Here is a 27,421-nt window from a genome sequence, read left to right on the forward strand (position 1 = left end):
AATAAAATATATTTTAAAAAAATAAAAGATTACAGGTAGTATCAACATTTATTACTTTGAGAGCTTGTGGAAGAAGGAAATTACAGACAGAGGAAATAATATAAGCAAAGGTCTGAAGAGAAGAAAGTAGAATATGTCCAGAAAAAAGAAACTTAACTTTCCATATTTGTTTAAGGGTTGTGTGAGAAGAGGTAGGAGCCCCTTAAAGGGGAGATGACATTTGCAAGAGGAGGTAGATGGGATTGGAAATAGAAAATGACTACAAGAGAAAGAAATAGTTATTATTCATAAGTAGTAATGAAGGAAAAGTAGAATAATTCTACAGAAAGACTTTTGAGGTAGAGCAGGAGGAGTTGAGGTAGTTTTAAAAATATATATATTTTTATTGATTTCAGAGAGGAAGGGAGAGGGAGACAGAGATAGAAACATCAATGATGAGAGAGAACCACCAATTGACCGCCCCCTGCATGGGATCAAGCCCACGACCTAGAGCACATGTCCCGACTAGGAATCGAACCGTGACCCACCCTACCCCCGGTTCACAGGATGAGGCTCAACCACTGAGCCACTGAGGTAGTTTGAGCTAAATGAAGTTGGAGGTGAAGACATCTGTTGAGATTGAAAGGGTTAAAGTTGGCAACTGGGGGAGATTGAGAAAAGCTTGCAGCTCCTTATATGGAGAATATGATAAGCAGAAGAAGTAGCCATATTTTTAAGTACTATATTAGAATTAAAAGTATAGTATAATACCCATGTGACAGATCAACTTTTTCATGAAACCTCTTCTGTAATACCTTTATAATCTGAATAATGTCTTGATCTCTATGTCAGAAAACTGGGGAAAATACCCCAAGCATTAATTGTATTTTCTCAGGGTAAACTATAATTGCTAATGATAAAAATAGCTTTATTGACTGAGGTAAGCCTATAGTTCTGAAATCTTTCATGAGATATACAAAAGAGATAATAGTACCAGTCTAGAAAAAAATTACTTGGGTCATCCATGCATTGCCTTGAAATTTCCAAACAACAAATGAATTGTGTGATATTTTTTAGAAGATCTAGAACCATATTCTCCAAAAATATATAATATGAACAATAAGTGTAATTTAAATATTCTAGTAGCCATATTACTAAAAAGTTTTCAAATTATCCTATATAATAAAAGCTTAATATGCAAATTGTCCCCATGGGTGGTCGTTCGACCCCTCGCTATGATGTGCACTGACCACTAGGGGGCGGCGCGGAACATGGCAGGCATTGGCATTGTGGTGCTGGCAGTGGGTGGCAGTGGAGGCGCCCCGATGGGCCCTGATGACTGCAGTGGGATGGTGGAGCAGGTGAGTGGGCGCAAGCAGGGGCCCAATCGCCCCACCTATCATCCTGCAGACAGCAACCAGTGGTGGCAATGGGGGGCGGGGCTGCCCCCCGGCTCCCAGGCATTGAGGGAGCTGGGCAGGCCCTGGCTGACCGCCCTGCAGGTGGGATGGTGGATCAGGTGTGGGGGTGGGCGCCAGGCCAAGGCAGGGTGCCAGGTGGGGCTGCGGGGCTCATGAGCTGAAGCTGCAAGGCTGGGGGCTCGAGCTGGGGCCCAACCTCCGCAGGCCCCTCCAAGGACCCCACCCATGCATGAATTCGTGCACCGGGCCTCTAGTAGTTATATATTTATATATTTTTAACCCAATTGTGACCAAAATTTTACCATTTCAATATAAAATATATTAATGAGGTATTTATTTGACATTCTTTTTTGGTATTAAGTTTTCGAGAGCCTGTGTTTTTCTATACTTACAGTACATCTTAGTTCAGACTAGCTGCATTACAACTGCTCAGTAGCCATGAGTCCAGTGGCCGCTGTACTGGACAACACAGCTCTAGGAACTTACTACTCAAAGTGGGACTCATGAACCTGCAGTGCCCAAATCACATGGGAACTTTCTAGAATCTCAGCCCTACTCCAAAGGTGCTCAATCAGGATCTGCATTTTAACAAGATTCTTATACACATTAAAGTCTGGGAAGCAGTGTTCGGGAATGATGACCTTCCTATACACTTATTTGCAGGATAGTAAGAGGGACCAGACCAGGGATGGCTGAAGTCTAAGGATCAGATAGACCAAGTAAGGCAAATCTTGGAGTCAGCTAACTGAGGAAATGCAGATAAGTGGTGAGTTCATATTAGGGAGGTTTGATGGCTAGATATATTACATCATAATATCAGGGAACTTTGGAGTCTAGCAATGGCTTGATATGTCAGTGGTCCAGAAGTAGTCAAGAGATGGATATTCTAGCATATACTAGTAGATCAAACATAGTTTCTCAGGAGTCTAGCAGCAGAAATAAGCAGAAGTTCAAAGTGGTGGTTATAAGGGAAGAAAAATATGGATAAAGCCATAGGAGGCTAAGGGTTAGGGGTGAGACTTGTCCCTAGAAGACAAGAGCCTTGACCCATGGGGTTGCAATACCAGGCAAGGAGCCTAGGCATACTCACCCAGATGAAGAGCTTAGGATAGAGTCTTAATTGTTGAAACTAAAGTACAAACTAGAGGTTTGATCAAGAAAACAGAGCCTTACTATAGAAACTGACAAGGTTTGATGCGGCCATCATAAGTGGATGCTAAGCTGTGGGGCTCTCTGGACAATACTGGTCCATAATCTTAGTTCTGTTGACAGGAATCCAGGGCACCCAGTATAATCAAAGGTAGCCAAACGTCAGCCTACTTTCATTTTGCTTAGACTTGGAACTGTTAATTTATTGACTCCTGCCAGGATAGACTTAGATAAGTTAGGTGAGTTTCCATAACATTGTTAAACTCCTCAGGATATAGATGTGCTAAAAAATGAGTACTACTGCATTTGCTTAAAAAAGTATTGCCTTTCCTTAAGCATTTAAAAATCCAAGAAGCCCAAAACTTGTCTCAGATCTTTTTACCAAGCTCCTTATGTAGAACATTTATGTCTTCATTTAATTGGTGCATCACATAGATTCCCCAGGACTCTAAAACAGAATCTAATAAATTCTGAGCCCTGAAAGATATGCCTATGTTCTGTTGAACCATCAATGTTTTCCTTTGTTCAGTCTTTTAAAGTGATGTACAAGTTCATTTTCTCTTTTGAGTTAACGACCTTTATGCATGTGTTCTTTTTCTAGCATAAAGAAAGACTGGAAACCATACTTTGGTTTTTCTACATTTACCTAGTCCCCCTGTGTTATTTATGTAATTATTGTACAGGCTACAACACTCGAGCTTAGTTAGCTATTGTGTTCTGCAGTATTCTCTCTGTTCAGGGAATTCTCTCCCTACTCCCACTCAGAATTGTTTAATTGTACCATTTCCCAGTGTAAAGCATTGATGCCTCCTAGAACTATTATGGTAGATTACAAGTAGGATTTACATCTTCTCAAGGAGTGTCCTCTATTCTGTGGCTCTTCAAAGGGTATTTACATACAATACAGGTAGCTTTTTGATATCACTTTTCCATAAACTATAGGGTTATTGCCAGGTAAGGCATCTGTATTGGTGATTGTTTCTGCTTTTTGGCTATTATGAGCAATGCTGCTATGTACATATGTGTACAAGTTTAACATAGACTAATGTTTTCATTTCTCCAGGGAAGAAATCTAAGAGTAGAATTGCAGACTCATATGGTAACTCTATGTTTAACATTTTGAGGAGCTGCCAAACCGTATTCCAAAGTGGTTGCATCGGTTTATATTTCCACCAGCAATGAATGAGGATTTCAGTTTCTTCACATCTTCTCTAATACTTCTTACCTGTCTTTTTTATTTGCACAAGCCATTCTAGAGGGTGTAAAGTGGTATCTCATTGTAGCTTTAATTTGAATTCATAATGACTATTGAGCATCTTTTCATGTGCTTGTTGACTATTTGAATACCTCCTGTGAAGAAAATGTCTATTCAATTCCTTTGCCTATTTTTTAATTGTGTTATTTCTGTTTATTATTGAGTTATAAGAGGGTTTTTTTTAAATACTAAAAGAATAAAGATTTTTATTAAGCATTGTAAGTTGCATTCAATAGCCTTCATTACACCACACCACAAACCATCTACAGTCAAACCCAATGGCAGTTCATTCTTGCACAATCCATGAGTTAGGGTAAAACTCCCTTCAATTTACAGTAAGATCCTACTCAGGTCTTGCGGGCAGGGATTGGGGAATTACATCTCGTTTCTGATCACTAGTGTGTGATGAAGAGCCTCAGGAAAATTATATGAAAACAATTAAATGATTCTGATTTCAAAGTACATTGTTTGGAAACATTAACAAAAACATCAAAATAATATAAGTATACCTGCTTCCACTAAATTCTTGATGGGAAAGTTCTCAAGAACAAACAATTTATTTCCTACTCAGAAGGGGAGGAGTGTTAAAGATCAAAGGGATTTTTTTTGTTTTTCACAGAATTTCATATTTTGCTAATATGAAGGCATAAAACAGCAACAAAGAAGAGTAATGCATACAGCAGTGAATACACCAGGGTAATGTTGATATTCGAAACAGCTAGATAATTTTGGGGTGTTTTAGGATAAATGCAACAGAGGTCAATAATCACAAAATTTTAAGGTTAGAGCAAGATCAGTCAATGACTAAACAGAGTTAACATCTTTTATAGAACTATTACTGATTATTAGCATTTTTGTTTTGCAAATGGGCACATACTGGTAAGAATGGAAGAAAGGACAATAACATGCATAATATTAACTACACACTTTAAAAATTATGAACCATGCAGAAGTTTAGCTCAAGTAGTAGCACTAATGGTCTACATTCAATTCAAAACCACATAGTTCATTGATCGAATTGTAAGAGTTTTTTGTATATTCTGGATACAGGTCACTTAATGGATATATATGAGTTGCAAATATTTTCTCCCATTCTGTGGATTGTCCTTTCACTTTCTTCATGGTATTGTAGCACAAAAGTTCTTAAGTTTGATGTAGTCCAGTGTATCTAGTTTTTCCTTTGGTTGCTTGTGCTTTTGGTGTTTGTTTATTTAACCCAAGGTCACAAAGATTTAGTTTGAGTTATTTTGTGTGTGTGTGTTGTATGAGGTAGGAGTCTAGCTTCCAATTTTGCATGTGGATATTTAGTTGTCCCGGCACTGTTTGTTGATAAGACTGTTCTTTTTCCATTTAATTGTCTTGCTGCCATTGTTGAAAGTCAGTTGACCATATATGAATAGGTTTTTTCCTGTACTCTCAATTCTGTTCCATCCATGTGTATGTCTGTCCTTATGCCAGTACCACACTGTCTTGATTACTGTAGCTTTGTAGTGAGGTGCTGAGATTTTTCAACTAATTATAATAATTTTACTTGAACTATTTACCATTTATGTCTGATTATGCAGAATGAAATAATCATAATTAAATATGTCATATTAACTCTTTAATAAGTTTTATTAGATCATAACAGTAGGCCATATGCATGTAAGTTTAGTTTTCATAGATCATTGCTTGATAGTTTAGTTTTCTGCTTAGGTAACATCGAAAAACAATTAAAGTCATTGGTTGTAATTCACCTGCCATTAACTTTAAGAGTGTTCTTAATGTTGTGAAATTATTTTTTTCATGGCTATTTGTCCTTTGAATATTCTCTCTATAAAAAAGTAATTTTAATTATGCTTGTTCTTTATAATTTGTAGATTTTGTATGCTGAAACTTCTCAACCAGAAGAAAGGGCCGTCACAGTGTCCTTTGTGTAAGAATGATATAACCAAAAGGTATGTAATTGGGTAGTGATGGGAGGCTGGAAAAAGTAGAAATTCCTTACTATTATAGCTGTTCCTATCAAACCATTCCTCAGTAGAAAAATGTATAAAAGGGTGTTTAGCTGACAAAATAAATTATTTTCCTGAAAGTTTTATGATACCTTATTCAGGTGTTAGCAGTTAGCAACATGCATTTTTCGAATGCTTCTGAATGGTGTAAGAACTTGCAGTCTTATCTAAAGTAGGAGTGTACCACCTGCCCCCATTTTCTCCTGATCCTTTTATTTTTCTTCTTGTACACTTAATTTCTACTTAATTATTTACACATACATACACAATCTTATATAATCCTATATAATAAAAGACTAATATGCAAATAGACCAAATGGTGGAACAACCAAACAACTGGTCACTATGACATGCGCTGACCACCAGGGGGCACGTGGGGAACATGGCCGGGCGTTGGTGGAGCGGGTGAGCGGGGGCGCCAGACCAAGGCGGGATGCTGGTCGCTCATAGGGGTGAGCCTCTGGTGATTATTGAAAATTCTTTGCTCCCGCGCGGGCCGCAGTCCCGCCCAGCGCTTGCACCTGCTGCCAGCGCTGGCCCTGCTTGCATCCGCTGCCGGCGCCTGGCGCGGCCACAATCGCTCAGCACCATTAGCGGGTGCAAGCGGTGCCTGCTAGCCCTGATCATCCCTCAAAGCTTCTCCATCTCCCCCTGCTCCTGGGGCCCCAATCGCTCTGCGTCAGCAGGTGCAAATGGGGCTGGCACCGTCAGCGCGTGGGAGCAGGGCTGCCAGCAGACAGGGGACTGGGGGCTGTGGCAGGAGGGGCTGGGTGGGGGTGCAGAGGATGGGCCAAGACCTGCCCTGTGCCCACTGCAGCCTCATGGCCCACAGTTCCTTTCAAGGTGCACGATTTATGCACTGGACCCCTAGTGTATTTCTGTATTGTGTATCCCTCTCGTCAGGATTTAAGTTCTGTTAGGGCACCGGCTTTGTCTGTCTCAGTCAACACAGCTTTTCCAGTGTTTGGCATATAGTAGTCACTCAGATATTTAAAGGAATAAATGAAAACTTTCCTAAATCAGAATCTTTCTTTGGACATTGTCATCTGTTTGTGCTTTTCAAATAATGTAAACATCATTTGACAGAAATCCCTGATAGCTAGAAGTGGGATGTTGAGTGGATGGGGCTCAGATGTCAAGAATAGTAAGTTCTCTATGCAGTGGATTTATATTTACTATGGACTCATAGTTCTATTTTAGATAGTTACAGGCTTTTGGTAGATTTAAATGGCAAAAAAAGAAAATATTACAAAAATAATCAGTACTGATGTCAATGATGTTTTGCTTATGTGATGTCACTAATAGCTCTGTTCTTTGAATACAGTTTTTCAGCTGTTGCTGCATCTTTTTTTATTAGTGTACATGTCTTTCCTTATTTTAAAAGTCCTTAAAAAGTTGATAAGTACTTGCTAAGTATGTCTCTCAAATGATTTAATTTCAGAAGCCTACAAGAAAGTACAAGATTTAGTCAACTTGTTGAAGAGCTATTGAAAATCATTCATGCTTTTGAACTTGATACAGGATTGCCATGTAAGTGTTGTATAGCCCCGGGGGCCAATGCTCTAGTGGCTGTCATTAAAACTCAAGAGGGGCCCAGCCAATTATGGTCAAGGGCATATACCTCCATTGCAGGCTCTACTCCAGGGGTCCTCAAACTTTTTAAACAGGGGGCCAGTTCACTGTCCCTCAGACCTTTGGAGGGCCGGACTATAGTTTAAAAAAAAACTATGAACAAATTCCTATGCACACTGCACATATCTTATTTTGAAGTAAAAAAACAAAACAGGAACAAATGCAATATTTGTATTTGCATGTGGCCCGCGGGCTGTAGTTTGAGGACCCCTGCTCTACTCCATCCCCAGCCCTGGTTGGGGGTTGGGGAGGAGGCAACCAATCTATGTGTCTCTCTCACATCATGTTTCTCTCTCTCTGTCTCTCCCCCTCCCTTCCACTCTAAAAATCAATTGAAAAATACCCTTGGGTGAAGATTAACAAGAAAATAAAAAACTCTGAAGGAGGTTTACACAATTTTCTGTAAATAGGTGATAAGACCTTTTGGTCTAGTTTAATTTTAGCCCTTTATCTGTAATCTATTTGTTAAATCATTCCCACTGATCTCATACCTTATTTTATCCATCCTAAGATGCACGTTTTTTTCACATAAATTGGGGACAAGTTATCAGTGGTGTGTCATTGTTTAATTGTATGTTTTCTTTCTTAGTGGTATAGAAAATAATGGTGCTTCTTACATCATTGGTATCTTAGATTCAGTGAGCTATGATTAATAGGCAAATTTGTTAGTATTGGTGCGGGGGGGGGGGCAGTAGAAATAACTTTGACAGTCTGTGTTTGTTTCACAGGAGTAGAATTTCCAAAGTTTTATTTTAAAAAATTATAGGTAGCCTTTGCTGCATTGTCTTACTATATAACCAAGAGCATACACAGAATTTCTCTTGGTTCTTTGATTGCAATTATAAAAATAATGTTTTCCCTTGTAATTCACAGTTACAAACAGTTATAGCTTTTCAAAAAAGGAAAATAATTCTCCTGAGCATCTAAATGAGGAAGTTTCTATGATCCAAAGTTTGGGCTTCCGAAACCGTACCCTAAGATTTCGACAGCGTGAACCTGAAAATCCTACCTTGGTAAAGCCATTTTCATTTGTTCTGGTAAAATCTTTTTACTGAGTATTGTGAATGTGCTGGATGCTCATGGATTTATATAAAAAGTCGGTAAACAAGGTAAGATGGTAAATTAAGTGGTTGGACAAATGTTCTAATGAACAAGAGTTAGAATTGTTGAGAGAAGGTCTGTGCACCTAGTGTGGTCAGGAGAGACCTTACAGGCCCTTCCCCTGCGTTAGTGCTTTATCCACCCCCATGCTTGTCTAAAATACCCACAAGGTCACTGATGGTTTTAAGCTTGCTAGTTTTTATAATAACCATCTTATGGCAATTCTCCAGGCATGAGGAAGTGTATTTATCTTATTTCCTCTGAAAAATCGCCTGAAAAGAAAATCTGGTTTAACATTTGAAAATTGCTTCAACTTAAAAGGTGTAATTGTAAAAAAAAAAATGGTGATGATTTACTCTGTTGTTACACATATGTGGATGAATAATAAAGATCTCAAAAAAAATAGTTCTTATGCTACCAACATTCATTTTTCAGTAGATGTTGAAGGATTCAAAAAGAAGAAGGAAAACTTCATTGGAATAATGTTGGGTTTTTAAATAATCTTTCTTATACTGAATGATCTAAGGATTGATTGCAGGGTTATTATTTTTATTCATCTTTTTTAAAATGTTATTTTAGGGGGGCAATGAGGGAGGATAAGGACACATATGTAATACCTTAATCAATAAAGAAAATAAATAATTAAAATTTTTATTTTATCTTAGTTGCCAACCCTGTTATCAGATGTGCAGATGTTATTAGAAATGTATACCAAATGAACCTTATTTCCTTTCTATATTATACTGTACTATTATATAAAGTATTAGCTTCAAAATATACTTTTCTTTTTTTTAAATATGTTTTTATTGCCAAACCGGTTTGGCTCAGTGGATAGAGCGTCGGCCTGCTGACTGAAAGGTCCCAGGTTCAATTCCGGTCAAGGGCATGTATATTGGTTGCAGGCACATCCCCAGTGGGGGGTGTGCAGGAGGCAGCTGATCGATGTATCTCTAGAGATAGAAACATCAATGATGAGAGGGAATCATTGATCGGCTGCCTCCTGCACACCCCTACTGGGATCGAGCCCACAACCCAGGCATGTGCCCTTGACCAGAATTGAACCCAGGACCCTTCAGTCCGCAGGTGAACGCTCTACCCACTGAGCCAAACTGGCTAGGGCAAAATATGCTTTCTTATACTTAAAAAAATTTGCTCAGATAATACATATTCTGTTTAGAAAAATTTAAAACAACAGAGGAAAAATATTCAAACTACTAGAACATAACTCATACATTTTTAAAACAATTTTCTCTTTTTAAATATATTTTTATTGATTTCAGAGAGGAAGGGAGAGGGAAAGAGAGATAGAAACATGGCCTCAAATTTCTCTTCAAGGAAAAAAAGCAAAGAATTGTCCAGTAATTAGTTCATCATTTTTTACTGCTTAACAGGAAACCAGCCTTAGTGCCCAACTCTCTAACCTTGGAATTGTGAGATCACGGAGGACAAAGCAGCAGGTACAATCTCAGAAAAAGTCTGTCTACATTGAATTGGGTAAGAGTCTCAGATTTTTTAAGTTTAGAACAGTAGTTGCTAGTCTTTTTAAAAAATATATATTTTTATTGATTTCAGAAAAGAAAGGAGAGGGAGAGAAATAGAAACATCAATGATGAGAGAAAATCATTGATTGGCTGCCTCTTGCATACCCCCTACTGGGGGATTGAGCCTGCAACCTGGGCATGTGCCCTGGTCCGGAATCTAACCATGACTGCCTGGTTCATAGATTGACGATCAACCAGTGAGCCACACTGGCCAGGCTCAACGTCATTTCTTTATAACTTGGATGAGATGCTAAAGGAATGTAACTCTCATTCATATTCATTAGTCTATGGTAAAATTGGTTTTGTTATATGTCGTTTTGCTTGAAGTCACAGAACCATTTGATGTTAAGTGAGGACTTACTATACTTTGGAAAAATGGGAAGTAGGAATAAGAAAGAACATGATGGGCTGGCTACAGCATTTGGAAGAATCCAAGATAAATTGTACTAGACTAGAAGGACTTTTAAGAAGAGCTGAGCTCAGTTCAGTCAGTTTTCTCTAATTGTCTTATTGTTTAGAATATATTTATAATTGGAAAGAGTATAGCATGTACCAGATTCTCTTGAAATTACTTATATGTCTTTTTCTTTTTTAAAATCATAAATTCCTAGACTTGTGACTTTTTATTTTGATTATTTTTGTGACACAACCGTGTCGTATCACAAAAATAATCAAAATAATTGTAATAGCAAATATTTAGGAGCACTTAGTATAGTCCAGGCACTGTTGTACTTCACTTATAAAACTCATGTAAGAGGCCTGACAAACCCCTGTAGTTGTTACTATTATTATATTTATTTTACAGATGAGGAAATTAAGGCACAGAGAGGTTAAGAAATTTGGCCGAGGTAGTGAAGCTACTCAGTAGCAGAGCCATGATTCAAACCTAGGAATTCGGGCTTCAGAGCCTCTGCTTACCACTACTTCTCTGTATTTCCTGGCATATGTATCATTGTACCTACCATAGAGTGGGTGCTTAGTAAATATTTCTTGAATGAGTATCTGTTTTGCAAAAAGTATATTTTTTTAGTTTAACCCTTTCAATAAAAATTCTTTTATTGATTTGTTATTTGGGGGTATTTGGGGAACTATTTTTAGGATCTGATTCTTCTGAAGATTCGGCTAATAAAGGAAGATATTACAGGTGAGTCAAAGGGAGCCTTTGTCTATTAAGCTGGCATTTTTGTGTTTAGTTAATATTAAGGATTGGTATTTTTTTTTTAGGTTAGAGTTATGGCATTGGAATAGACCATATATCTTAATCTCATTTTTAAAAAATATGATTTTCTTTATTTCAGAGAAGAAGGGAGAGGAAGAGATAGAAACATCAATGATGAGAGAGAATCATTGATCAGCTGTCTCCTGGATGCCCCTCCTGGGGATCGAACCCACAACCTGGGCTTGTGCCCTGACCAGGAATCGAACTGTGACATCCTGGTTCATAGGTCAATGCTCAGCCATTGAGCCACACCAGTTGGCTAATAGTACTTTTTATTTTATGTTATCTTATTGATTGATTTTAGGGAGGGAGGGAGAGAGAAACATTGATTTGTCGTTCCACTTATTTATGCCTTCATTGGTTGCTTCTTGTATATGCCCTGACCAGAGATCAAACCTGCAACCTTAGCATATCAGGACAGTACTCTAACCAACTGAGCTACCCAGCCAGAACCCTTGTTTGTTTGATTTTTTAGTAGAGTCCAAAAGAATTTAAAATAACAACTCTGCACAGAATAATATCCAGTGGATGGTTCTGCTCTATTATAGCTTAGTTCCTCATGTGCAGTAGTGTTGACACTGGACCAGAGATCAAACCTGCAACCTTAGCATATCAGGACAGTACTCTAACCAACTGAGCTACCCAGCCAGAACCCTTGTTTGTTTGATTTTTTAGTAGAGTCCAAAAGAATTTAAAATAACAACTCTGCACAGAATAATATCCAGTGGATGGTTCTGCTCTATTATAGCTTAGTTCCTCATGTGCAGTAGTGTTGACACTGGGCTGATGAACGTACTCTAACCAACTGAGCTACCCAGCCAGAACCCTTGTTTGTTTGATTTTTTAGTAGAGTCCAAAAGAATTTAAAATAACAACTCTGCACAGAATAATATCCAGTGGATGGTTCTGCTCTATTATAGCTTAGTTCCTCATGTGCAGTAGTGTTGACACTGGTAATTATGGCTGATGAAAATATTAGAGGATTCCATTTTTCTTTCCTTTCTCTGTTTCTTAATTCCATCTATCCCTCAAACTTTATGTAAATTATATGATAATCTACAAGCAGCCCCCAATTGTGTTACATGACAAATTGCTTTCCATAGGAATTATTGCTTCTGTTTTGTCTGAACTACAATGGTGTCATTGCCAATCAGATTTTGTTTGCAAGTGACTTTTTCCTAATCTCTCAATTGAGAGGAAGTGGTTTTAAGCTTGAAAAGAAGCACAGAAGGCTGAGCAGCAGAATGCTGCATTCTTTGCAAACTATTGGGATATCTCTTCATCCCAGTTGCTCGTTTTGTTTAAATATCTTTGTTCCTGCAGTCTCATTAAGATATCCTTTTAAGTTTTGTGGGGTTTTTGTTTTTTGTTTTGTTTTTTGCTTTACTGTCTTTTGGTTATTGTTTGTATTTAAATGGACTATCATTTAAATTTTGGTTCTCATTTGCATGTCCTTAAAGCGATGTTCTGCACTCCTGCTCTGGTTTTTTGTGACTGTGTGTCAGTCTTTGATCCTTTCATTTTGACTAGAAGTTATTAAAGTAGAGAACAGATTTGGCCACCCTACCTAAAAGAGCTAAAATACTTGATCTTGTTCATTTGACAACTCTTTGAGCATGTATGTAACCAGTGTTTCTCATTAAGGCTTTTGTCTTTTCCCTATAGTGTGAGAGATCATGAACTGTTACAAATCACTCCTCAAGGAGCCAGGGCTGAAGCCAGATTAAATCCTGCAAAAAAGGGTAATGGCAAGCCTTCCCAACATAACAGGCACTGAAGAGAGAATGGGTAGATAGAGTACTATAATTACATTATTCTGAAGATCATTTGGGACATTTATAATTCACAACATCTCTTGGCACAGTTAGAATATCATTTTTTCTCGGATGTTATGGTACAGCCTGATCCATTTCAGTTGACTAGACTGAAGTGATTTTAATAGCATCCCTCATAACTGGTTGTTGCCTTTTACTTTAAATGTATGTGTTTATATTTCATCTTTTGTATACTAGTATTTAAATATAGGGAATAATGAGTCTGAAGGTAGAACAGAGCACAGTATGTCTGATGCCCAAAGTCTGCTTTTAATTCACTGTTACAGGTTAGGGAACTAGGAGGTGTGGCTTATGAGTAGGGAGAATTCTGAAATTAAAATTTTATTTTAAGTGGAACTAATGAGAATAAAAGGAATTTCATGAAAGAGTGTGAGCTACAACTTTAGTATACTTGGTTGTTTAAAAGGATAGTTTCTCTAAAAATAGCCAGGTGTTTGAAGTTGTTTAAGCACGTATTTTTTCATGATAATTTCATTTTTAAATTATCTATTGTTTTTGTATATTTTCAGCTGCTTGTGAGTTTTCTGGGGACATAACAAATATTGAACATCATCAATCCAGTAATAAAGATTTGACCACCACTGAGAAGCATGCAGCTGAGAAGCATACAGAAAAGTATCAGGGTATTTCTGTTTCAAACTTGCATGTGGAGCCATGTGGCACAGATACTCATGCCAGCTCATTACAGCATGAGAACAGCAGTTTACTACTCACCAAAGACAGAATGAATGTAGAAAAGGCTGAATTCTGTAATGAAAGCAAGCAGCCTGGCTTAGCAAGGAGCCAGCAGAGCAGATGGGCTGAAAGTAAAGAAACATGTAATGATAGGCAGACTCCCAGCACAGAGAAAAGGGTAATTCTGGATGCTGATCCTCTGAATGGGGAAAAAGAACTTCCACGCTCTGACCATCCTAGAGATTCCCAAGATGTGCCTTGGATAACACGGAGCAGTAGCATACAGAAAGTTAATGAGTGGTTTTCCAGACGTGATGAAATACTAACTTCTGATGGCTCACATAATGGCAAGTCTGAGTCAAATGCTGAAGTAGCTGGTGCAGTGGAAGTTGCAAATGAAGTAGATGGGTATTCTGGTTCTCCAGGGAAAATAACCTTAATGGCCCATGATCCTCATGGTGTTTTAACATGTGAAAGTGAAAGAGTTCACTCCAAACCAGTAGAAAGTAATATTGAAGATAAAATATTTGGGAGAACCTATCGGAGGAAGGCAAGCCTCCCTAACTTGAGCCACATAACTGAAAATCTAATTGTGGGAGCATCTGCTATAGAACCTCAGATAACACAAGCGTGTCCCCTCACAAATAAACTAAAGCGTAAAAGGAGAAGTACATCGGGCCTTCATCCTGAGGATTTTATTAAGAAAGTAGATTTGGCAGTTGTTCAAAAGACTCCCGAAGAGATAATTAAGGGAACTGACCGAATAGAACAGAATGGTCATGAGATGAATATTACTAATAATGATCATGAGAATGAAACAAAAGGTGATTGTGTTCAGAAAGAGAAAAATGCTAACCTAACAGAATCACTGGGAAAAGAATCTGCGTTCACAAGTAAAGCTGAACCTATAAGCAGCAGCATAAGCAATTTGGAACTAGAATTAAATGTCCACGGTTCAAAAGCACCTAAGAAGAATAGGCTGAAGAGGAAGTCCTCTACCAGGCCTATTCATGCCCTTGAACTAGTAGTCAATAGAAATCCAAGCCCATCTAACCACACTGAACTACAAATTGATAGTTGTTCTAGCAGTGAAGAGGTGAAGGAAAAAAATTCTGACCAAATACCAGTCAGACACAGCAAGAAGCTTCAACTCATGGAAGGTAAAGAACCTGCAACTGGAGCCAAAAAGAGTAATAAGTCAGATGAACAAATAAATAAAAAACTTGCAGGTGATGCTTTTCTAGAACGAAACTTAACAAACATACCTGGTGTTTTTACTAATGGTTCAAGTTCTAATAAACTTCAAGAGTTTGTCGATCCTAACCTACAAAGAGAAGAAACAGAAGAGAACCTAGGAACAGTTCAAATGTCTAATAGTACCAAAGACCTCGAAGATCTGACATTAAGTGGAGGAAGAAGTGTGCAAATTGATAGATCTAAAGAGAGTACCAATATTGTATTGGTACCTGAAACTGATTATGGCACACAGGATAGTGTCTCATTACTGGAACCTGACACCCCAGGGAAGGCAAAAACAGCTCCAAATCAATGTGGGGATCTGTGTGCAGCAGTTAAAAGTCCTAAAGAACTTATTCACGGTTGTTCTAAAGATATTAGAAATGACAGAGAGGGCTTTAAGGATCTCTTGAGATGTGAAGTTAACCACACACAGGAGACAAGCATGGAAGTGGAAGAGAGTGAACTTGATACACAGGATTTACAGAATACATTCAAGGTGTCAAAGCGCCAGTCATTTGCTCTGTTTTCAAATCCAGAAAAGGAATGTGCAACAGTCTATGCTCACTCCCAGTCTTTAAGGAAACAAAGTCCAAAAGTCACTCTTGAATGTGGACAAAAAGAAGAAAATCAGGGAAAGAAAGAATCTAAAATCAAGCATGTACAGGCAGTTCACACAGCTGTAGGCTTTCCTGTGGTTTGTGAGAAAGACAAAAAGCCAGGAGAGTATGCCAAATACAGCATAAAAGGAACCTCTAGGCATTGTCCGTCCTCTCAGTTCAGAGGCAACGAAACTGAACTCACTATTACCGATAAATATGGAATTTCACAAAACCCATATCATATACCGTCCATTTCTCCCATCAGGTCATTTGTTAAAACTGTAAGTAAGAAAAACCTGTCAGAGGAAAAGTTTGAGGAACATTTAGTGTCACCTGAAAGAGCAATGGGAAATGAGAACATTCAAAGTACAGTGAGCCCAATTAGCCTAAGTAACATTAGAGAAAGCGCTTTTAAAGAAAGCAGCTCAAGCAGTACTAATGAAGGAGGCTCTAGTATCAATGAAGTAGGTTCCAGTGGTGAAAACATTCATGCAGAACTAGATATAAACAAAGGATCAAAATTAACTGCTATGCTCAGATTAGGTCTCATGCAACCCGAAGTCTATAAGCCAAGCCTTCCTGTAAGTAATTGTAAACATCCTGAAGTAAAAAGGCAAGGAGACAACGAAGGAGTAGTTCAGGCTGTTAATGCAGACTTCCCTCCATGTCAAATTTCAGATAACCTAGAACAACCTATGGGAAGTAGTCCTGTTTCTCAGGTTTGTTCTGAGACACCAGATGACTTGTTAACTGATGATGAAATAAAGGAGAATAGCGGCTTTGATGAAAGTGGCATTAAGGAAAGATCTGCTGTTTTTAGCAAAGATGTTCAGAAAGAAGAATTCAGAAGGAGCCCTAGCCCCTTAGCCCATACACATTTGACTCGGAGTCGCCAAAGAAGGGCCAGGAAATTAGAGTCCTCAGAAGAGGACATGTCTAGTGAGGATGAAGAGCTTCCTTGCTTCCAACATTTATTATTTGGTAAAGTAATCAAAATACCTTCTCCATCTACCAGTGTTGCCACAAAGAGTCTGTCTAATAAAACAGAGGAGAACCTGTTATTAAAGAGCAGCTTAAATAACTGTAGTAACCAGGTAATGTTGACAAAGGCATCCCAGGAACATCACCTTAGTGAGGAAGCAAGATGTTCTAGAAGCTTATTTTCCTCACAGTGCAGTGCGTCAGAGGACTTGACCGCCAATACAAACACCCAGGGTCCTGTCTTGATCTTTGAGCCTCCTTCCCAGCAAATGAGGTATCAGCCTGAAAACCAGGAATTTCTGCGTGACAAGGAATTGATTTCAGACGATGACGATGACGAAAGGGAAACTGGCCTGGAGGAGGAAAATCAAGAAGAACAGAGTGCGGATTCAGACTTAGGTATTTTATGGGAATGAGCTAGATGTTTCTGCCTTTGGGGGAGCACACGATGAGTTTCCAAGTACAATTAAAGTAGCTGCTTCTTAAACTTTAAGCATGTTCCTCCTAAGGTACTTTTCCTTAAAAGTCCTTCACCTAGCTGGAACATATCTATTTGAATGAGATTTAATACCCTAGTTGTTGGTGGACTTGCTTCTGATTTTCATTGTTATTTCTAGAAGAAATCAGGTGTCTCAGAACAAGGAGTGTAATCATTTTGTGTGACATGAAAGTGATACTTGTCCTGCCAATGGGAAGAAACATATAGCAAATTGCAGTATTTGCTGTCTGTTTTTACATCTGAATCTCTATTTTTATTATCATTTAGATGAAGCAGCATTTGAATATGAGAGTGAAACAAACCTCTCTGAAGACTATTCGGGGCTGTCCTCCCAGAGCGATATTTTAACAACTCAGGTAAAAAGCATGTGTGGAAGTATGTGTGGTGTCTTGTGCATTCAGTAGTATGCATCCTGCATTCTTGCATTGGCTTTTATCATCCCTTAGAATCAGTGGTATAACAGTTGTATGTGGTACCATGCCTCCTCAAATTAGATTGTAATCACCTGGCTAGAACTCATGCAGGAACTCATGCTACCTTTTATTTTATACATACTCACATACATACCACCGAGCTCACTGCAGAACACTAAATACTGAATTTAATGAATAAGCTAAACGATCAAAACCCATTTTTCCTATAGCAAAAACATGAAAGCACTATTGTATCAAAGGAGGGTTACGTATTCCACTTTGGTCTACTAATGCATTAGTAGTATAAATGAAGTAGTGAAGGATCACCTGTTGGTGGGGACTTTCAAAGGAGACATTTAAACTGGGTCTTGAAAGATGAGAAGAATTTTTCCAGGTGGAAAAAGAAGGGAGGCAGCAACCCAGGCAAAGGCACAAAGGCATAAAATGCCCAGGAAGCACAAATTTGTGCTATGCAACTAGAAAACGGGGCATATGGGTGGTTTGGGGGAGAATTAAGAGATAAGAGAGTATAAAAGGCCTTCTGAATGCTCTTCTTAGGAATTTAGACTTTATCCTGAGGGCTATAATGAGTAATGATTATTTAGCTTTCAGAAAGCGTTACCTTATCTGAGCAGTGGTATACCACCACAGCCATTATGGAAGAAAGAGGCATGATAAACATGCATTTAAGGAACTTCCACAGTAATGTAGCTGTCTGTATTAAAAGTAGAGATCAGGAAGCATTTGAGATCTTGCTTCTCAGCAACTGTTGTCAGTTTGGCTCAAATACAATCTTATGAATACTCAAAAAAAAAAAAAAGTAAAAGTAGAGATCAGAGTAGCATAGTGGGAAATAGAAGATTAGGGCTAATTTAAGAAACACTTAAGAATTAGAATCAAGAAAACTTAGTAACCAGTTTGGTTTTGGTCTCTCAAATGTATCTGGCCAGCCCTCGCCGGTTTGGCTCAGTGGATAGAGCGTCGGCCTGCAGACTGAAAGGTCCCAGGTTCGATTCTGGTCAAGGGCACATGCCCGGGTTGTGGGCTCGATCCCCAGTAGGGGGTGTGCAGGAGGCAGCCGATCGATGGTTCTCTCTCATTGATGTTTCTATCTCTCTCTCCCTCACCATTCCTCTCTGAAATAAATAAAAAATATATTTTTAAAAAATGTATCTGGCCAATTGCCTCTAGGGGAATTGTCCAAGTTATAAAGTAATTCCTTTGGGAAAACCTAAAGGAAAGTTAACTAAGTCTTCTGTTACTGTTTTTTCTGATTTTCTAACCTGTTTAATGGCCACATAGAGGTTAGGTGTTGATGGTCATGACATAACGTCTAGTACAGCTTCTGAAGCTTACGGATATCTGATTTCATTCCAAATTTACTTAGGCAAGCCCTTCTTGATCAGCAATGGAACTACTCACAAGCACCACGTGGTGGCAATGGCGCTACTGCGGACATTGCAGCAAAACAGTATCAGGGTAGCACTGCAAGCCTTTGTGAAGCTGAGAATACATTTTCTGGTCATAAAAACTTGAAAATTACTCAGTGTAGCAGGAGAAAGTAGATGGCTAGTTTTTAGTGGTGGGCAAAGTCATGTTTAAGGATGAGAAGAAGAAATGGAGGATGAAACAATCTATTTCCCCAGGGTTTGCTGGCAACCATTGATGTTCCTTCTAAAAGTAATGAAGAAAGATATATTTTGTAAATCTCCTTAATTATGAAATAATTTGCTTATCAAAAACCTTAGACTAAAGAAAGAAGAAAACAAGAAAAAGAGAAAAAACAAAAGAAGAAAGAAAACCCTTAGACTTAGGAAATTTCTTTTTTTTTTTACTTAATTAATGTTTTTATTTTAGCCTTAGAGGGTTTTTTTTAAGTCATTGATTTTAGAGCAAGAGAAACATCCATTTGTTGCTCCATTTATTCTATGCATCCATTGGATGATTCTTGTAAGTGCCCTGACCAGGGATCGAACCCACAATCTTGGTGTATCGGGATAATGCTCTAACCAATTGTGCTACCCAGCTACACATTTCTTTTTTGTTTTTAATCCTCACCCGAGGATACTTTTTCCATTGCTTTTTAGAGAGCATGAAAGGGAGAGGGTATAACATCAATGTGAGAGACACATCAATTGATTGCCTCCCACAAGAGCCTAAACCTGGCCAGGGGATTGAACCTGTAACTCAGGTACATGCCTTTGACTGCGTATCAAATCTGTGACCTGTCAGTGTGTGCTGATGCTCTAACCTGAGAACACCAGCCAGGGCACAGATTTCTTTTTGAAGTGGAGAAATAAACATCATGAGCCCCATAAGCAGAGAAGACCCTTATCTTGAGTTGAAAACAATAAAACAGGCTTTACTAGGGCTGTTTCTGTTGGCTCATTCCCTCTAACAGGTCCTTCTCTGTGAAGTTCTCTAGGTACCCTGTCCCCATCTAGAATGGCAGCACCATGTAGACTATATTCCCAGCACTAGGACAGTGTCTGACGTATAATAGGTGGTCAACAAATAGTTGTTGAGTGAGCAAATAGATAAATTAATGAATTAGCTCTTTGTTCTTTCGGTTAGAAATGAAATGTTCAAAGAATCCCAGAAAAAAGAAGTGTCCTCACATGCCAGAAATCAGACATTTCTATATGGACTAATCTATATCTCTTATGAGTCCCAAATACTAAGCCTTTGAAACAACACAGTCTATGTAAAATGTTAACAAAGTCATGCTAATTTTAAATATCAAAAGTATTTAAGCACCTTAATTATTTTTTCACTCCTGAGCTTTTAAAAGAAAGTAATCAACTTCAAAAGGACATCACAATAAAATAAAGCAAATCTATTTGGGAGAGTCTGAGGAATTTTTTTCCTCCTTTAACATCATTCTGAAATCATTTCATGGGCATTAACTGCATGAATATGGTTGGATTAAAAGGTATTCAGCCAGAACTTATAATTCCTTACTAGGTGATTTTAATTCCCATGCTAAAGTTAATTGGTATGACATACTCTTGTGTTCTGGTAAATTTCTAAAAGAATGTAACTTTCTCTGTGTCATTTTTTGTGTTTGCAGCAGAGGGATACGATGCAAGATAACCTGATCAAGATCAAGCAGGAAATAGACCAAGTGGAAGCTGTGTTAGAGCAGCAGGGGAGCCAGCCTTCTGACAGATCCCCGTCTTGTGCTTCTGAGGACCTACTAAATCCACGACAAAACACACCACAAAACGGTTTGTAACATTGGCCAAATTCCTCTTAAGCAAAATTCTTCCTCTCCCTAAGCCTTTATCTCCAGAAAAATGTGAACCTAGCTTGAACATTTTATGATCTTTGCTCGGCATGTATTTGCTGAGTCACTCCATGGTTAATTTTAGAGCCTCGGTTCTGGTCCCTGCTTTCAACTAATTTACCATTCAGAGAGATCAAGACAGTCATTACGTGTCATTTTCTGACGACTGAGTACCCAAAATGAGGAGATGTTACGGGGAGACCATAGGAAGCTGAGTGCAATGGGAGAGATTAGAAATAAGCAACCCCCTCATTTTAGAAAGCTTATAAAAAACGCTCATATTCCTTATACCACAGGTGTCAGATCATAAAGCCCTATTCCATGTGCTTTCTGGTTTATAAGGAAGAGATGCCCTTTACTTGAGGAACAGCATCTTGATCCCCAGAAAACCCAATTATGTGGCAGAGTCAGGTGCTTTATCCCAACATTATAGTTATCAACAAGACCAGATGGATCTCTGAGGAGGTGATTAGAGCTGACTTCCTGTAAGAAGTGAGCGTTGAGGCTGGCCAGCGTGGCTTGGTGGTTTAGCATCATCTTACAAACCAGGAGGTCATGGTTTGATTCCCGGTCAGGGCACATGCCCCAGTTGTGGGCTTGATCCCCAGCATGGGGCATGCAGAAGGCAGCCTATCGATGATGCTCTCTCATCATTGATGTTTCTGTCTCTCTGACCCTCTCCCTTTCTCTCTGAAACCAATAAAAGTATATTATTTAAAAAAAAAAAAAAGGAGTGCTGAGCTGAGGGGTAATGTGGCATAAATGAAGGACAGTAAGATGAAATTTTGAGTATTTAGTTGAAAAGAGCATTATGAAAGACAGCACATCACCTATCGAGGATGCTCTCTCATCATTGATGTTTCTGTCTCTCTGACCCTCTCCCTTTCTCTCTGAAACCAATAAAAGTATATTATTTAAAAAAAAAAAAAAGGAGTGCTGAGCTGAGGGGTAATGTGGCATAAATGAAGGACAGTAAGATGAAATTTTGAGTATTTAGTTGAAAAGAGCATTATGAAAGACAGCACATCAGACAGGTTTTTAAATAGGGGCAAATGTATAGTCAAGTAGATGAGAGGTTAGGCACAGGCATGGGTTCCAGAGGGGAAGTTGGTGCTTATGAATAGGCAGGTATGACAAGTCCTCCCAAAGTGTTCATTTTATCTGTGATACCTACCCAGCTAACTTAGTGTTCAAGTCCCTTCTTCGTCGCCTCCTTCCCCAGTCCTACTCAGGGCAATAGGGCCTTCCTTTCAGTCTTTCTAGGAACTCAAGTCTTTATTATTCAGAATCGTGGCCTTGGTCAGGGAGTGTGCCTTGCAATATTTTTATGTTCAGGGAGAAACAGTAGCTTATGCATGAGAAGTTAGGAACTGAGTTGCTATGGCAGTGGGTCAAGTGTATTTCCTTCAATGCTTTCTTTGTAACTGTATCTTCATTTAGTTCATCTCCCAGATAATGAAGCCCAAAGTCTAGTCCCCAGCATAATTCTCTTCTTTGAGGTGCTTTCACCATCTTCAGTCTAAAAACAGGCTAGACTTTTTATTTTTATGCACAACTTATAAAATATTATTGTCTGGCTTTGATCATATGTGTAAATCTATCTCATCTTTGGGGGAGGGGTGTTTATTTTTTCTGAAGATCTGCAGACAAAATGTTTGTTGTGGATTTCTTTCTTTTTTAATTTTATAAATGTTATATTTCTACACATTTTTATTATGGGTTTGAAAACCTTTTTGAAAATTTTTTACGAATCTCTATATAAAATATTTTTGTTAGGAGGTTTATTTTATCCTTTGTAGTAAAGGTATTCATCATAGTCTAGGGCAGCAGTTCTCAACCTGTGGGTCGCCTAAGACCATCGGAAAACACATATATAATTACATATTGTTTTTGTGATTAATCACTATGCTTTAATTATGTTCAATTTGTAACAATGAAAATATATCCTGCATATCAGATATTTACATTACGATTCATAACAGTAGCAAAATTACGGTTATGAAGTAGCAACAAAAATAATTTTATGGTTGGGGGTCACCACAACATGAGGAACTGTACTAAAGGGTCGCGGCATTAGGAAGGTTGAGAACCACTGGTCTAGGCTCTTTGCATCAAATGTCCTGCCCTCAGCATAGTTCTGTCCTATTGTTTATTTAAGGGTCATTCCCAAGCCTGCATAATATTTTTTTGTGCAAATCTGTATACTCATTATAAATTATGTGTCCCTCCTCTGCAGGTAGTTATTTCATATCAGGCACTTAGTCATTTTTTTTCTTGTGGATCACCAACCACTCATAAAGCAAACATTAGTTTATAAGATCATAATCTGTTACAGTGGAAGTGATTTTCAGATACATCAGAGCTTTTTTGTCTTGTAATATATTCATTCCTGGAAGCACTTGTTAAAAATTCCTATGCTCCTCCTCTGGAAATATTGAATCAACTGTGTGAATGGGTTATATGCTGGATTTCCTTATGGGTTTTTTATTTTATAGTTACCATTTATTAATATCTTTTCCTTTCTTCCCCAATGTCTTTTCCTTTGATTCTCCTAATACTTTGCACAGTACTTAGCACATAATAGTCAGTCAGTAAATTTATTAAACGTTAGGTCTGGCCCATATTTCATACCCATGAAAAATATAATATGTAACATGCTAAAATCCCCAGATGAGGAAATTATTTAAGGGGAACTATGGTACTCTCCCAGTACTTGGGCTCTGGATCCCTGCATTTATGAAATAAGGATTAAGAGAAAAGAAGAACAGAAAAATTTCGCCCTGTCTTTTTAGGTACCATTGATTAATTGAATTCTAACTCAGGTTAGCTTATTTTCTTCATAGCTTGGCCCCATTATAGTGAAAAGAGGAACTCATATGCTAAATATTCAGATGTGATGAAATGACTTTTTAATATCTGTATGTCTGAGACTTCCTCCCTATCCTTTTATTTATTTTTTTATAACCCTTTCCAATGGTTAATTCTGTGGTTCCTTTCACCAATGATCACCCTATATTTGGGGGGAAAATGATACCCTTATCAAAAAGCTTTACAGAACGAGTTGAAAGAAAAATCTGCATAGTTCAATTCAGCTTACTTTCAGCAACTGGTAGCTCCAGGCAGAGTTCTTATGTTCTTAGAAACTCTCAGAAAAGATAAGCACAGTGAAAACTATAAATAATGCATTTGAGGATTAACTCAGGAAATCAATAATTATTTTCCCCCAGGTCACCCAATGTCTTAAAAACAGTTTAATTAATACAGCCCTTTGTTTACATTTTTCTGCCTCAGTTTTTAGCTTTTCTGATAAAAGCTCAAAATAAATTACAGTCATCAATGACTTTTTAATGGATAAAAGACATTTGTAATTTTTAAGTATTTATTTTTACTTTTTAAATATTTCTGCTTTTAAGCTACTTCCTAGAAAGCAGTAGCACAGTAATACATTTGGAGGAATTAATAAATAAAAAGGATGTACTAACGTGTCAAAACTTTGCCTTGGATCTGTTTTGTGTTTTTTCCTTTTCTTGTGCCATTTCATCATTAGTCCATGTATTACTTCAGGGTTCTTTATCAGTCAGTACCTTGGTTTTTTTAATATTTATTGGGTTTTCTTCTTTCTTACTAATTGAAAATCTGAAGCAGACTGTCACCTGTTTTTTCTTTCTCATGTGACCCCTCCCCTCCCGTTTTTTCACACATGTTGAAGTTCACACCCCATTTTATACAGTCTTTGATGTGGAGGCAGTAGGGATAGACAAGGGAATGTTCTTTTCTTTCTAGTACTTTCTGTTTCCTATTATCTAAGGGGATTTGGGTAAAATTTAGTTTGCTGTAGAGATACAAATTATTTCCTATTCTTGTTTCCTTATCATTTAGGGCCAAAAATATATAAATATATGATTTTTCAGCCTTGTCTCAGTTGTGTATCTTTATTTACCCAGTCTTAAAGTGTTCCATTTATTTATTTACTTACTTACTTATTTTCATTCCATTTGATGCTGGATCACATGTGCTTATAATATTATGTCTGATATACTTGCTTAAAAACCAGTTTGATTGTCACAGATTGCTGCTTTTGAAAATCAGTATACTCACCCTGGCCGGAGAGCCCAGTTGGTTAGAGCATTGTCCCGATGTACCAAGGTTTGATTCCCAGTCAGGGCACATATAAGAATCAACCAATGAATGCATAATAAGTGGAATGACAAATCAATGTTTTTCTCTCTTTTCCTTCCTCTCTCTAAAATCAATAAAGAAAAATCGATATACTCACCTGAATTATCACCATCAGGATAAAGCAATAAATTTCTTTGTTTTCCTATTCCGTTTAAAATAGTATTAACTTCAGAGAAAAGTGATGAATATCCTGTAAGCCAGAATCCAGAAAGCCTTTCTGCAGACAAATTTCAAGAGTCTCTGGATAGTTCCACCAGATATAAAAATAAAGAACCAGGAATGGAAAGGTAAGAAGTAATAAATGTCAAATTGTGGTATCTAAGTAACACCTTTTCTTACATTAAACTCTTATTGTTAAATATTTTTCACAGTATCTTTGAGTGTGTCTATTCAAATTACTATTGAGATTAGATTGTATAGTACTTTATATTTTCAAAAATACTGTACCTACTTTCTCATTTGACCTTTACAACAACACTGTGATGGTAAAAGGACAAGTTCTGGACTATTGTTCTTATTTGATAGTTCAGGAAAGAGTCTCAGAGCCATTAGAGTCACACATCTCACCACTCTAGGAAGGAAAAGGAATTCATATTTATTGAGTTCCTACTGAGTATATGTATATTTTTACTTAACTTTTTGGGAATAGTGACAAGTTGTCAAAAATCTAATGACACCATCTTTTCCAAACCTCTTGGACTAGACTGAGGATGTATTATTGAGGCTGGGGTACTGGCACTGTGGCTGACAGAATTAAAAGATCTGGCCTCCAGTGCTCTCCCTCCAGGGACTACCCCCAAGCCTTTCCCTCCCCCGCCAGGCACATTATCATTAGCTTCCTCACTCCCAAGCTCCTAAAATATATATTTTTAAATTTATTTCAGAGAGGAAGGGAAAGGGGGAGAGAGATAGAAACATCAATGATGAGAGAGAATCATTGACCGGCTGCTTCTTGCATGCCTCACACTGGGGATCCAGTTTGCAACCTGAGCATATGCCCTAACCCGGAATCAAACCACCATCTCCTGGTTCAAAGGTTGATGCTCAACCACTGAGCCATGCCGGCCAGGGCAAGGGCTCTTCCTTTACCTCTATAACTTGTTTCCTAATCCCATTTTTTCTAGGAATTACTTTTTCTGCTTCTGTAATTTACCCAATAAATGTTCTCTTACAAAAATAAAAAAAGATCTGGCCTCCATAGGCACTAGACCTATGTTTAAAGGTAATGACTTCATTGCCAAGCTTTAACTAATTGAAGCATCCATTTAATATGCAGACCAAATATTTCTGCTCTTCCTCCCCCTCCCACAAGAGACTTAAACATTTCATTGAACTTCCTCCTTCTGCTAGACTACTTGAGAGCATCAGTTTAGATCTTGCTCATCTTTAATCCATAGAGCCTACTTTTGATGTTTGACTCATAGTAAACACCTAATAATTGTTTGGATTAATTAGCTGATCTCTGAGGTCTTTTAAATCTGTTAAGTATCTTAATCAGCGATGTCCTAAAACCTGAAAGAGTAAAGGAATTACTATTGTGTGCATATACTCTTCTAACAATGTTTTATAGCTTTTGTTTTTACAGTGACTCGATACTGAAAAGGCAGGAGATAAGGATGATTCTATGAATTGAAAGAATGAGTGTAGCGATGTCAAAATTAATCATTAGCTTTTTCTACTTTCATAAGAGATGTGATTAACACATCCATGGGGACTCAAGTGGAATAATACTTTCTATTTTATAGAATTTGAATAAGTGGTGGTAGATAATTTGCTGAAATTTGCTGACATGCTTTTAAACAATGCATAAGTATATACTTACTGCCTCAGACCAGACCCTAAGGGGAAATGTTCTGTGTCAACCCTGACTTATTGGCAGACATCATGAATCCAGACTTCTAGGCCCTCACTTGAGTGTCTCTCCAACAATGAGCTGTTTTACTTATGCTTTGGCTGCCCAGGATGTGTGATAAGTCCTTTCACGAGTTGTGGTGATAAAAAAATCTCCTTGCATCCTTGCTAGCTCTTCTACATCCCAGTTGTTAGATGACAGGTGGTATGTGCACTGCCACTCACAGAGTCTCCAGAACAGAAACCGCCCATCTCAAAAGGAGTTCATTGAGAGTGTTGATGTAGAGGAGCAACAACTGACCAAGTCTGAGACCCAAGATTTAATGGAGCCGTCTTATTTGCCAAGACAAGATCCAGGTAATATTTCATCTTCTCTGTTGGACAAAACTTTTATTTTACTCTAATCTTACCTAAAGGTATTTTGGTTAATCATCTTTCATATGTACTCGTACTAGTATATCATGAATGCATCTGTTATACTTAAACCCATTTTTTAAAAATAGTTTGAATGTTTATCCAAGTTTACTTGAAAATTGTTGCAGTTGTTAATCTGTCTGTATTGGTTTAATTCTT

General features: G+C 37.9%; 1 protein-coding gene across 12 annotated transcripts in view; it reads left to right on the plus strand.

The window, feature by feature from the left end:
- Window positions 1-27,421, plus strand: part of BRCA1 (breast cancer 1, early onset) — a 56,600-nt gene that overhangs the window by 9,486 nt on the left and 19,693 nt on the right. For 9 of the 12 annotated variants that reach the window (XR_001363935.1, XM_014547203.1, XM_014547201.1 and 6 more), the window contains 11 exons: window positions 5,664-5,741; window positions 7,240-7,328; window positions 8,304-8,443; window positions 9,923-10,025; window positions 11,171-11,216; window positions 12,957-13,033; window positions 13,636-17,019; window positions 17,387-17,475; window positions 20,603-20,759; window positions 25,158-25,284; window positions 27,021-27,205. Coding sequence is in view for 11 of the 12 variants with exons in the window: in XM_014547203.1 (XP_014402689.1) it covers window positions 5,664-5,741; window positions 7,240-7,328; window positions 8,304-8,443; window positions 9,923-10,025; window positions 11,171-11,216; window positions 12,957-13,033; window positions 13,636-17,019; window positions 17,387-17,475; window positions 20,603-20,759; window positions 25,158-25,284; window positions 27,021-27,205 (4,475 nt within the window). In the remaining variant the exon portion in view is untranslated. Of the gene's footprint in view, window positions 1-4,423; window positions 4,501-5,663; window positions 5,742-7,239; window positions 7,329-8,303; window positions 8,444-9,922; window positions 10,026-11,170; window positions 11,217-12,956; window positions 13,034-13,635; window positions 17,020-17,386; window positions 17,476-20,602; window positions 20,760-25,157; window positions 25,285-27,020; window positions 27,206-27,421 lie in introns of all 12 variants that reach the window. The other 3 variants (XM_014547204.1, XM_014547211.1, XM_014547210.1) reach the window with 3 other exon arrangements.

The sequence above is a fragment of the Myotis brandtii genome, unplaced genomic scaffold (genome assembly GCF_000412655.1).
Source record: "Myotis brandtii unplaced genomic scaffold, ASM41265v1 scaffold469, whole genome shotgun sequence".
In the NCBI taxonomy this organism is placed as follows: domain Eukaryota; kingdom Metazoa; phylum Chordata; class Mammalia; order Chiroptera; family Vespertilionidae; genus Myotis; species Myotis brandtii.